Source organism: Falco peregrinus, chromosome 2 (assembly GCF_023634155.1).
Source record: "Falco peregrinus isolate bFalPer1 chromosome 2, bFalPer1.pri, whole genome shotgun sequence".
NCBI lineage: Eukaryota > Metazoa > Chordata > Aves > Falconiformes > Falconidae > Falco > Falco peregrinus.
This window is the reverse complement of record NC_073722.1, coordinates 12,407,444-12,420,895: the sequence shown is the minus strand read 5'-3', so window position 1 is coordinate 12,420,895 and position 13,452 is coordinate 12,407,444. Positions and strand designations below refer to the sequence as shown.

The window sequence follows — 13,452 nt, the reverse complement described above, 5'->3', positions numbered from 1 at the left end:
GTCCCTGGTCTTTGGCATTTAGCCAGTACTGCTAGTGAACATGGTCGTCGTTTGTGTGAGTGCCATAGACTGGGATAACTTGTTCTGTTCTGCTGAGGAACTTCTGACAGTGGGGATGGTTTCGCCTTGTTTTTATGGTCACCTTAGGAAAGAATAAGAGAAGTTTTTCATAGGCCTTCATGTGTTAATTATGAAAGTTCAGTAGGGTGTAAAGACAAATGTGTAGTGTGAAGTTCTGTTTCGAATCTTCAGCTTAGTTGATAGATTTATTGGACGTTCTAAGACTGTAGTGCTGGCAGAGTTCACAAAAGTAAAAGATGTAATGGTCTTGTTTAAAACCATCTTTGCCTGGCAATTTAGTGATAACTGTAATTGTTCTTGGTGATGTATTTCAGTGTTTCTGGGATTATTTTAAAAGTGTTTAAAAGTTAAAGGTGAAAAAGCGTGCCTTCTCTTCTTGAAGGGAAAAGTAAGAGTTACAATAGAAGACTAAATGAAATTAGGAGTGTCCTAGGCTAGGGTCAGGGAGTAGTCATAAGACTTGGTGTGAACGAAGTGAAAGCATCAGTAGTTTCGGAAGGGAACTGTGGGAAAGGTGAGTACTAGTCTGATTTCTTGGATGCCCTTGCTAGTGTGTGTATGGAACAAAAGTAGATGGGGCCAATTAGAGTAAAATTACAGCTATGTAAGTGAAAGGCATTTTGGATCGTCAAAATACACTTGAAATATATTGACCAAGAAAGATGTATCTCTTCATCTGCTTTAGAAGAGGAGGAGACCACCTGTGTGACAAACTAGCTAAAGTAAGGTAGGCAAAAATTTATGCTAAGAAAGCAAGTCTAATACCTGGTTAATATATAGCACTTTAGCTAAGAGCTAAGGAGGCCCAGAAGGCATTGATATGACGTTCTTCAACTGTTTGTCCTAATATGATTAAGAACAAGAAAATGGGGATGGTAGAACTAACTGTGATAACCTCCAGACAATGGTGTTCAAAAGTGCACCGTAAGATTGAATGCTCGTGTATGATAAATTGAAAGACTTGAAGTCTTCAGGGCAGGATTGTTTGAAGTTCTAGAATTGGCCAAGGAAGTGCATGAACTAACAGTATCTGCAGTATTTAAAATTTTTTAAAAAACCTAAACCCAAAAAACTACTGAAACTTGAGGTAACTTTTGAGATGCATCACTGTGTTAATAACTGAAAAAAAGAGGGAACTATATAGACTTGCCACCCTCAAGTGAAATGCACAGCAGGGTGGAAAGTCCCACAACATGTGGTAGGGATTGTAGTTAATAGTGGGGGAGAAAAAAAGAATGGTAATTAATTTAGTTTTATGGAAAATAGGTGTTTGTCCCAAGAAAGGAAGCTTTTGATGATTTCCTGATGCTGACATAGTGTTAGTGTGTGAAACACTTCAGTTCTTTATGATACTTCTAGGTTTTGGCTGTAAGTATAATCAGTGCAGTCAATATCAAATTAATAGATCTTAAATAAGGAAAAATAATTAGTTTTCTTCTTGGATGCTTGTAGTACAGTCATGCTGGGATGTGGGGTATTTTAGCCCTGATACTGTTTGATCTCTATATGTGTTGCTTGATAGAACTTGCAGGTGTTATAAATTGAATGATTAGTAATTATTGGTGAAACTTGAATGTTTGAATTGCTCAGCAAATCTGATAAAGCCAGGAAGAATGAAGGTGACTCACACTTCCAGTATAAGGTGGTGTCTTGAGTTTCTGGGATATTTAGGGTTGTAGAGTTAATTTAATCTCTAAAGAGTGATGAAACAACTAAGAGGGTGACTGCTTTCTCAGGTGCAGAAAGCACCTCAGTAGCAGCATAATGAAAGGTTTGGAAATGTCTCACAATAGCAAACTAAATACCAGTATTCGTCTATCTTTTTAAACTTATTGTGGATAGAAATTAGTAAGAACCAAAGGATAAATACCTGTGCAGTGGTATCTAGAATCTGTCTTCCTTCTATTTCCAAATTCAGACAAAACCAGATTCAGAAACAAGCATTTTTGGCAGGACCATTGAGGAAACTTGTGCTTGATACTGCATTGCTCCAAACCACTGGATGTTCTAATATAAAACTGGTTTTGTATGTTACAGATGTGAAGCAAAAAATACTGGGCAAAATCTTTTCTTTTTCGCCAGCAGGTCAGATCGAGAGGCTGGGGTCGTTAACTGCTATCGATAGTCACACAGACTAAAGATTTTTTGGTTTCCCTGATCTTAGAAAGGTATTTGCATTTAAGCTGAAACTTTTGCTGGTTGAATAATTTTAAAATGTTTTCTGAAACAATCTTATACTTTGTTTTGACAGTTTCAGCTGGAGTTGCTATAAACTCTGCACTCTTATAAAGACAGACAGTGGAAGAAGAGCCAGATACAAATGAGTAATTCTGGCAGTAGATATGTCCTAAATCTATCCATTTTATTGTCCCTAATGAAAAGGGATGTTATTTTTGCTACGTTATAGAGACTGATCAAATTTGATTACTTATTCAGCTTGTTAAGGAATGAGAAAAATAAGAGCAGTCTTACCTAGTTCTTAAAAACACATATATACTGCAGTCAGATTCACTCTTGGTATGAATGATGTGGCAAGATAAGAGAACAGGCTACAAGCACTCCTGGAGGGACAACAGGAAGGGAAAAAGTCAGGGCTGTGTAGTAAGAACTTTTCCAAATTAAAATATAGCACTATACTGACAACGCTTTATGATCTTTATTTCTTACTGTAGATAGTCTGGAGTAAAATTGTAATAGTATTGATAATGTCCTTGTGATGATATTTAAAACTTTCAGTTCATATAACCAGGATGCACTTCCAGTGGGATTGGCTGTGCTTGGGTGTCCTGATAATTAGCTCAGTGACTGCAGAAACTGAAAACAAAGAAAACCTGGATGCAGATGTTGAAGTGGAGGATTTTGACAAGCAGTCTCAAGAAGCTGATGTCGACAGAGATAAATCTGCCTTAGAGGTAAGATTACGGAAGTCTTTAACTAAAGCTTGTTTAATTATAAGATACACAGTTATAACTAGTAGAGAAATTGGTGGACAAATGCATTTTTAAAAAAAGCAAGTTAATATGCAGCTGACAATTGAGTGGGTCAAACCCATCAGCCAGAGTTTTTTAGTTGCTGTGTGTGATGTGTAAGACGGGCTTAAAGAATGACTGTAATATGCCAATGTGTAAAATAGATCTGCCTGTGGTAAATAGTCATAAAGAAGGTTTCGCTAGTCTGTGCTTCAATCTAGGTGCCAGAACCTTTTGTTGTAAATCCTAACATGCCATTTCTAGAGAAGAAAGCAGAAAGAATCTTGGTCTTACTGGTGTTTTGACTTTAGGCCAGTTTCTTGATTTCATCTGTCACAGCTGCCTTTTGACACTGTCTTTATTCCCAGAAAATCTTTCTGCATTTATTATCCTGTACTTCATAAGTTATTTTTTTCAACTTTTCCTTTTTAATATGTAGCCCAGCTGTGATGTGCCAAGTAGACAGGAAAACAGAAGGATGGAAAACCCATACAGAAAGAAGTAGGGAGGAAGCAGAGTACTGGTGCAAGTTCAGTAAATTTTCAGGGTGTTTGTTACACATAAGATGTTATTAGCTTTGAACACGGGAAGCAATTTTTAAAATTCACAGATGTGAAATTGCTCACTGTTAGAGGGATGCGGCCAGACTGTAGAAATGAGAGGAGTTGGGGACAGGGAAAATTGTTTTATGCTGCTAGGTATTTCTAACGAACGAAATCTGGTGGTCTGTCTGGGTGGGCTACTTTTGGAGGTATGATAGTGTATTGCAAATGGAAAAATTGTAATTTATGTTAGTGTGTATGTTTGTACATGTCTTTTAGGTTGTGTACCAGACTCCAAAGCCAACTGGGGAAGTGTATTTTACAGAAACCTTTGATGGAGTATTGACTGGGTAAGTTTAAAGTTATAAGGCATAAACTTTTACTTTCGGCAGTTTAACTTACAGTGGCAGGACTGACTTTGTATTAATTTTTTGCTAGTATCTTTATAAAAGTTAAGTTTTACAGGGGTTAGAATTGGAAAGGCTGGTAATACTTGCTCCAAATACATCATAATGTTAAGCTGGACAGGTAACATTTCAGGTATGTTGCTATTTTTTGTGTTTTAAGGAAGCTTGTAATAAACTCTACGTTAATCAACATAAAGAAATATAATTTAAAGATTTAGCCAGTTCAGGTAGCTGCAAGGTGAAGTGCATAGCTATTACACTGCAGTAGCAAACTCTTTCCTCCTCTTCATATGCGCTTATTTATGTGTAAGAGGGCAGCGTCTTCAGCATTGTAGCTAAGTTTTTTTTTTAGTGGGTTTTTTTATTTATTGTATTACTTCCCATACTCAATAAGTATTATATATTTGAGACTACTGAAGTATTTTCTAGGTAGTTTGACCTTACTGCATTGACATTTTAGAATAATCTTCAGGTTTATCTCACAATTCTTAAGCCAGACATTTTTGTCTTGTCTGTATCTTACAAGTTTTCTTCCAACAGTATGGCAGTGTAAGGTGTAACTTGTACTCTGGGTGATGTGTTGCTCAATGAAAACCTGTGTGTTGTGAGCTATAGTCAGTTGCCACTGATGCACTGTCAATAAGAGTGAATATAATCTATTATTTTCTGTTTCTGGAATAGACTTACTACTTTTAGGTGGGAAACAGCTTGGCTTTCAGTCCTCTTTCTAGCTCAGATGTAAAGAGTGTAGAATACCAGTGAAAAACAAATGAGTACCATGTAAATGTGATCTGTATGATCACTGACTTTTCTTTTTTGAATCAAACCAGATTAGTATGCTGTTACTGGCTCAAGTTAAGTAAGTGTGTATCCAGGCAGAATCTGTGAATACAGTAGAAATCTCTTTAATAAGAGCTGGTGTGATGAGTTGTTACGAGTACTTTCTTACTATGAAAAAAGCTTTTAAAATATGAAAGTAAGTCTCTCTTCTAATGACAAGCCAGACCTTGTCATTGGTATATTTTTTCCTGGGTTTTTTTTTTTGCTGTTGAACAAAAGACCCATCTCCTTGATTTGTGAACAATCATGGGAAAAGGTGTTTTCCTATGTTACTAAAATCAATGGAACTACTAACTCTCCTATGAAGATCCAGACATAGAGGTGAAAGGAGATGCAATGTGATATATTCATTGTGATAGAACTTAAAGCTGCCTATATTTTACCTCCTGTCAGAAGACTAAGATCCAACTACTGTAGGAGTGAGGTTTTACAATCCTAAGACGTTTATGTCTGTTGAGGATGCACTAGTTAAACTGTAAACAAAATAGCATGGTAACAAGCACCAGTAACTTCTGTAAGATAGAATCTTACTCCCTTTTCCAGTTGTTTCTGAACTGTTCTCTGCTGTAGAGTTACAGGGAACTTCAGGCCACTGAACATTAGCCTGTCATTACTCACATTATGTTTTTTCATGTTCTTTTATTTTAGATATTTAGATCAGATGTAGAAGGACAGTAAGTTAACAAGCTCCTGTCTTCAATGTATCACTTGTCTTAATGTTACTTCTAAATATTAAGAAGTGCAATACAAAAGCAGTACCAATGATGACAGGAAAATTATAAAATAGAAGAGGTTGTAAGTGGTGTTTAAAAAGAAACACCAAACAACTGAAAACCTTGATTAACAAATGCAAAAACCTAACTGGGGTACTTGAATGATATAATTTATCTGTTTCTAGTTTTGTGTCATCTGTTCAAAGATTAGTCGCCTTACTAAATCTAATACTACAAGCTTCAGCTACAGTGCTTGGGATTTTTGGTCTAGCTGTACATAATTTACATAACAATACCAAGTATGGAAGTATGAGAAAGTAAGCAGCATGTTGCCTTTCTTCCCTAAAATTAGGGAAAAGTGTACATATAAATTGACTAGGTAAATCACCGGAAAAGAAATTATTTCTTGAGAATGGGCCCTGAAAATCTGCATGACTTGTAGAGTTTTTTTATTTCCTCGTTGGTCAGTCTTCTGGTAGACCAAGGCTCTAGTTTGCCATTTATACTGTGAAGTTTTCCCAGTATTTCTGTTAACAGTGAACAAATCTGACTGAAATTCAAGGCAGACAAGATAAAGATTCATCCCTGAAACAGTCTATGCAGAGGATAGTTCAGAATGAATGAAAATAGTGCTTTACAGAAGTAAGCATGAGAATGTAGTATTGTAGTTGGTACAATGAAGAGTTCAGTGACAGTGTTGGCTTAAGATATTCCTGTGCATGGCTCAGGATAGAACCACTGTATGACCAGATGAGTGGACTGCCTCTTTTTTTTTTTTTTTCTTTTTACTTCTCTGCTCCAGATGAATGCTTGTATGTAGGGTATGTGCTTATCCCCTTAATATGATAAGCTGAGTTTGCCTTGTTCGTACTATCAAGGAGGTCAGGAATTTGTTGCCCTGTTGGGATCCCTGTTGGAATCTGTTCAGTCCATAATTACATTTGTGATATTGCCGCGATTGAGAGACGGGATGCAGCTTGATGCAAGCAAATGTCACTTTAATTAGCCTAATATCATGATTATATACACACAAGCAATTGTTACATCTTATTCTGATTGGTCAAAAAACTTGCTTATTCTATAACTGTGTGGCAGCTCGTGTGGAGATCTCTTGCTATTTAGCAATTCAGCAATAGTTAAAGATAACAATGTCTGCAGTTCTCGAACCACGTCCTTGAGTAAGCTGACAAACAGACTGCCTTATTCCTTGTGTAGTCTCAGCTCGATACTTAGTCCCTGTTTCTATACCCTTCAGTAACTTCTCATGTCCCTTATCACCAGGGCTTGTGACCCACAAGCTCGAGCACATTCCTTTCAACTAACTGGTTGTTACTTGTGGTCCTGCTTTCCAGGCCCCCTCCTGCATCATATGGACACTTTTACCTCTTCCTTTCATCCTCTGCTATGCGTGTGTACTGTTACTGTCAGATAGTGTTAAGGTTTCTTTGGGTAATTTTTTTCCTTATCATATTGAAGGTTTTACACTTGAACCGTGCTATTACCCATGTATTTTTGATATTTTATGCTTATGCAATATTGTTACATTCTGTCAAACTCGGCTTGTATGTAAAACTGAAGTTTATTGAGAACAACTGAATGTCTTTAGAGTTGTAACTGTATATTCATCTATAGTCTTAGGAAGTATTCATCTATAGTCTTAGGAAGTATTTTGAAATGCTATTTTAGACTAATATATTTTAATTTTTCTTTCCATGTTCTTTGAACTAAACTAAGTTCCATGATGCTGAGTGTCAAAATCATCATCACAGGTTCACAGCCTAGAAGCAAAAGCTGGTTTTCCTGTGCTTGTTAAATAATACAGCATTACACAGTTCAGTAACTGCTACGCTTCTTGTTTTAGGTGGGTGTTGTCTAAAACCAAGAAAGAAGACACGGATGATAACATTGCTAAATACGATGGTAAGTGGTTTTAATGTTTACTTCCACTACATAATTTCTGTTGTTCTGTTGTTCTTTGAGAAGTAATTACCCCTTACACTGAACTTATCTTTGAAATCTGAGATTACATGGGTCAGAAGTGTTAGTTTGTGTAACAACTGTTATCCTGAAACTAAGATGTGAAATGTTGCTTGTTGGGTTACTTAGCGTGAAGATAATTTTTTTGTCATCCCAACAACCTGTTGCAATGAGTCATACGAGAATACCCTCTGGCATCTGAGTGCTCAGTGTGGATTGTTTATGAATAGTGCTTCTTGAGAATGCCTTCTCTGAAAGCATCAGAGAGATTTACCGCTTTGTTTTCAGCTGTTAAACACATTTCTAAAGCAGCATGTTCCATGTTGCTGCGTCTGTCCTACTGATTCACGGGTTGGTCTCCCAGTCTGGCTTCTGAAACAAAAGTTAAATGGAATGATTTTTTCTTTAAAATACTTTTTCAGATCATCTGTACTTGCATGTAGCGTTCTCCAGTGTTTCTTGAATGGTTTTTTACAGTAGTCTAAAATTTGGGAAGTAATACTGACAAGTTGTTTCGATGGTTTTTATCACTGGGGCTTGCGCTCGACTTAAAAATTCATAGGCTAGAACTGCCTCCTTGAATGTAATTTTAAACTATTTGACAGATACGTCATCTGTGGCAACAATTTTGCAACATGCATCTATCCAATTCAAGAGCAAGTGGGGAGAACAGAAAAAGTTACTGCTGCAAAAGAAAAGTATTTGCTACTGCTCTTATGTGAAATAAAATCAATGTTAATAGAAAGTGGTAAGCAAACATAACTTGTAGGACTTTGGTGTGCAAAATGGTACAGAATAGATGTTTTTAGGTTTAGTCGTTACCAGATATAACTGGTAAAAGAAGCTGCAGAGCAGATACCCATACAGATGAGATGCTTGTAAGAACAGACATCTCATTACTTGGCCTCAGATAGAAATTGTCTCTGATGTTGAAACAGTCATATTTCTAAAAGTCACCCGGACAATTCAACATTAAGTCTGTGGTGAAAAGACCTTTTTGAACTATTTTCCAACTTAGTGGTTTTTGTTTTGGTCTCGTTGTTTTGCCTGGCATTATTGCTTGGCCTTAGTTTCCAGGAAGGAGCACTATTGAAGAGGAGGGGATTTTCCTCTCTTCTGTTGAGCAGACTGGAAGAAACTAGGGATTTGTTGACATACATATCAGCCCTTCCTTAATGACCTTTCACAAATTGCGCTTCAGTTGCATAAAAGTCAATAGCTGTTTCATTTGGATTTAGCAGTTTATGAATCTCTCTAAAACACATGCTGCAGTTACATTTCCTGCCTTTTGTTCACATTGACACAGGCTTCTTACAAGATTACGGGGAGTTGTCAAAGTCTTATTTATTTTGTGCTGTGTTCATTCCTGGAAAAAAAATCAGTGAATCTTGTGCTGCTAATCTCTGAGAAAATATAACTACCCTCTTAGAAATCTTGTTCTTTGGATATTGCCCACATGTGTAATCAACTGTATTTTTCCCAAACTTGGAGAATTTATAATTATCTAATTTTTATTTTTAAAGCTGTATGCTTGCTTGTTTGTCTTTAAGATGAAATCTGCTAATTCTTGGAAAGACTCTGCATGGGGACCTTCATCTCCCATGTGATTAGATTTGACCTGAAAGATTCTAATTCTATGTAAGCAGGAGTGGAGGAACCATGTGGATATCTAGCTTACATAGTGCCTTGTGACTAATGCTTTTTGTGATGATGGTAGGAATAAATCTAAAATCTAAAATCTGAAATCTGGAGAAATATTTTATGTTCCTCTAGGCATTGTGTGATACCACAGTCTAAGTATAGAGATCCACAATATTGAAGTTTTCTTGTAGATTTCTGTAAATATGAAAACAACAAGGAATAACATATACTTTACACATGTCATCTTTAAAATACTGAAAGCTGGTGTTACCTTAATAGTCTAGAATGAATACCTTTTTAGTGAAATGGGAGAGTAGGCTTTTCTGTGTAGAGCTATGCATACCTGAAGTGTAAGCATCTCTTTAATTATCCACCAATATTTTAAGACTGGAATAGATTTTTACAATAAAACTTGTTAAATACAAACCAGAGCTTTGAAACAGTCTCTGTATTTGCAGTGCAAGCTTCAGGCTTGAATAAAATGACGTATCTAGAATGTATTGATTCTTTCATATAATATTGCAATTAAACAGAGATCCAGTGGATATTCACATATGCTACAGGTTTGTGCAATAGATTTAAATTTTGTGATATAAAACAATTTTTGTTAAATGTATATGCTTTTCTATTCAGCTTCATTGCTTTATGGTGGATTATGGTAAAGATGCGGTTCTTTCCTACTTTGGTGTCCATGACTGGCTTTTTATTTTATTTGGAAAATTCTGTTTATCAAAATCTCAGTTTTATTTGTTAATTTTCTTTCTTTTGGCTGTAATCAGTTGTGAAACAGGGATTTTTACTGCTGTAGAAACAGCTGCTTGGGGAAAGAAGAAAGAAGCAGCTTTTCACTTGTTACAACTGTTTGCAGTCTTTTTCCCTAAGCTTTCTTTTCTCGTTGTTGTCTAAGCCAGAACATTGGGTTAGATGGGTCTTTGGCATCACACAAATTTTATCACCTAACTGTGGAGCTGGAATTCTGGTTCCAATTCTTGAAAAGTACGGGCTAGAACACTCTATCCCTGATTTGATAGAAAGATAAAAGCAGCAAATTTGTGTACAATGAATGTGGGGTTTTTTGAGTGCTGTAGAGCTCTTAATTTGGGGAAGTGTAAGCTGGACTTGAGCAATGTTTTGTAGCCACAGCAGAATTGCCAACAATTAATTGGATGATTAGTGTTTAACTTCTTTGTCATCAGATATCAAGATTTTTTCCATGCTTTGGCAACTAGTCTTTATTTGCTGCTAACTCTTTGCTTTCAACAAGACTGATTTCTTTACTTCAGCCTACATTTTTTTGAAAGACTGTGTATGTCTGTTTTAGGAAGATGGGAAGTAGAAGAGCTGAAAGAAAACGCAATGCCTGGAGACAGAGGATTAGTGTTAAAATCAGTGGCAAAGCACCATGCAATATCAGCTAAGTTAACAAAAGCATTTATTTTCAATAATAAGCCTTTGATTGTTCAGTAAGTAATCCCTCATATTTTTTTTACATAATATTTACTATTATTGGAGTCTTTAAGTCAAAGTAATGTGAACCCCTGTAGAAAATACTGGCTTCTGTATAGCATTGACCTATCATATCCACAGCCGTCAGAACTATATGTATTAATGATTGAATAATCAAGTAAGATTATAGTATATGTGTTAAGAAGTGATATTTAAACTCTTGTAAAATACTTTTGGACAGAAATCTAATGTTTTATGAGATAGCTGAAAAAGCTAATTAATTTTCAGTCTTTGCTCTAAAAGATCTAAATCGTGTAGTCTTAATACAGTGTTTTTCCATTTACAGAATACTTCTGTGTAGGTTGTAAAAGCAAATTGAATCTTGAATGTGTTATAGCAATATTAATGATGATGAGCACCGTGGCAATATGACTCATTTTTTCGGATACTTGGACTTGCTTTGTTGTACTTAACAGATATGCAGATAACTCCTTGGGCTAAAGTTAGTGTGCCATACAGGCAGTTTCAAAGATGGCACAAACTTTTTAGAACTCTCTCCGGTTCCAATTTCACTTTGATGTTTGCATGTTGTTGATACCACCTTGAAATTTTTCTTACTGTTGATACCAATTGTTAGTTAGCAATTGTTACTGTGGTGTTTTTTGACTGGCATCGCGGCTGGCATAGCTTGTGTGGCATTTAAAAACTTTTGGTCCTGTAGAAGTGTTTTGGCAGTAGTGACTAATGCACGGTCTTAATGTATTCATAATTAGAACTGCAGATTAGAAGTTAATTTGTATTTGATACTTGGAATGGCTTTTTTAACTTGCTCTTTGCCCAGATACGAAGTGAATTTTCAAGAAGGCATTGACTGTGGTGGTGCATATATTAAACTTCTCTCCAGTAGTGATGACTTGAATCTGGTATGTCCTCTTACCTAACATTTTCTATCAGTTGTTCATTTGAGGAATGCATAATTGTTCTTGTGAAATGTCAATAAGAAACTAGTTCCTAATGCATCCTAAATTCTTAAAGGCTTACTAAATGTTTAAGCAGAAGATTGGGCAAGATAATACACATATAATTTATTATATATACACAAAACCTTTGAAGTTGTGCATTTTTTTACTGGTGGAATATTTGATAATGCTATTCTTGTTATAATTTCCATTTATTTTAATGAAACTTATAGGTAGTCTAAAACTTCAAGTAAGCTATGTAGATAGTTTGCTGTGGTTAACATACTCTTGGTTTTGCACGAGTGATGTCTTATGTCCAGGACAAAAGACTTTTGCATCTGTTTAGTCTGTCTTTCTGCAATAATAGAAGCCATAGAATCTCAACTCATAACTTGTGAAGCAATTGTTTTTACTACATGGCATGCAATGTGACATCTTAGAAAGGGCCACAACTTGGGTTTAGAAACTGAAAGTGATGGAGAATCTCTGTTCTCAGGAAAAGGTCTGAATGATCAGATGTGGAAAAATTAGTAAGTGCCTTGGTATGCTGGACCATTTTGTAGATTGTTTCTCGGTATATTGATGTGAACTTGCCTGCCTTTTCCAAACTTGTCTGCAAAACTCTTTATTACCATGCCAGTGCAATCAAGTATTTCTTACTTAAAATGCCTGTTCTAGTCAAGTTTTGGTTGTAGCATAAGCAGACTGGTAGTTTCTGCTTTCAGTATTTCTGACGCTACACTGAGGAGTAGATGTAAGCTTTCTAGCCTGTAATAAAGGATATTTTAGCAAAATTTTTTTTAATGTTCAGAACTGGCAGTGAATTGTTGCGTAGGAGCTTGGGCAATGCAGATTTTGTGTTGACAGAGTAAGGGTGGCTGATGCATACAGTGGTAGCTGCAGCTGATTTGATGGGAGCTGGTGCTTTTGGTATATAGCAACAGTTACAGAACAGGGTCGTGCTTTGGACAGACTTGGAATAACCAGTGTGGTTTCAAAATGTTATGTTATATCATGAGCTAGTGGACTTGTGCTGAGTCAGCAGTACAAACACGAAATAAGGGTACTTCCAATCCTGAAGCAGGCTGCTGTAGCTACTTGAAAGCTGACTACCCTAACTGCTACAGGGTTGTGGCTAATTGGTGTTCTTGAACCAACATGCAGTAGTGTAGTAACAGAAGTTTGCAGGGCAATCAGAGTAATAATTTGTATAGGCTATAGAGGTTGTTGTGTTTGAGATGCATCAGATTTCATTTGCTCACCAAGATTTGGTAAGCTAGAAAGGCAAGCTCATGGGAAAAATAATAAGGAATAGTCTGGAAAAAAAAAAAACCCTATTAACAGGAGCGCAGGTGGAATTCATAATTTTCTCTCTGGGTAAGATTCTTCGCCTGTGCTTTTATCCCTGAGATGTCTGTGCTACTGCTGCTGCCTTGACCCGTGAGGCCATACCCTTGACTTTCAAGTACTGAGGAGAACAGCAGTGAAGTGTGATGCCCTGTGTATGTGCAAAATGAAGAGCAGATTGCTAAGGATAGGCTCAAGACATTGCTTGACCTGACTTGCAAGTCATCAGTCAGGAAGAGCTACTTAACAGTGGGACTCTTCATGACATATAATGTACCTCTGCAAGAGTTTAGGAGGTGGTGACATACATAAGAAGTTACCTGCAAGCATTTCTAAGAAGTGATAAAAGCTTTAATGCAGCTTCCTAATGCTCTTCCATTTTCCTAAAATTCATATGGCAGTATGTGTTTTGTGCGTAAATAACTTAGAGTACTAATAGATAAGAAAAAAACCCAGGCTGTAGGAGAACAAGTAGAGGCATGGCATCTGCCATAACAGAAAGATGTGTAAATGGTAGTAAAACTGAAAAG

The 13,452-nt window shown here is 36.4% G+C and overlaps 1 protein-coding gene across 3 annotated transcripts in view; it reads left to right on the top strand.

Moving 5' to 3' along the window:
- Positions 1 to 680: 680 nt before the first annotated feature.
- The window catches only part of CLGN (calmegin), a 26,566-nt gene continuing 13,794 nt past the window's right edge, over positions 681 to 13,452 (top strand). Inside the window, exons 1-7 of one of the 3 annotated variants that reach the window (XM_055795236.1) lie at positions 781 to 808; positions 2,167 to 2,249; positions 2,818 to 2,993; positions 3,872 to 3,942; positions 7,414 to 7,472; positions 10,492 to 10,633; positions 11,458 to 11,539. In XM_055795236.1, the coding sequence (XP_055651211.1) occupies positions 2,832 to 2,993; positions 3,872 to 3,942; positions 7,414 to 7,472; positions 10,492 to 10,633; positions 11,458 to 11,539 (516 nt within the window). In that variant the 5' untranslated portion in view covers positions 781 to 808; positions 2,167 to 2,249; positions 2,818 to 2,831. Of the gene's footprint in view, positions 809 to 2,166; positions 2,250 to 2,817; positions 2,994 to 3,871; positions 3,943 to 7,413; positions 7,473 to 10,491; positions 10,634 to 11,457; positions 11,540 to 13,452 lie in introns of all 3 variants that reach the window. The other 2 variants (XM_055795235.1, XM_055795234.1) reach the window with 2 other exon arrangements.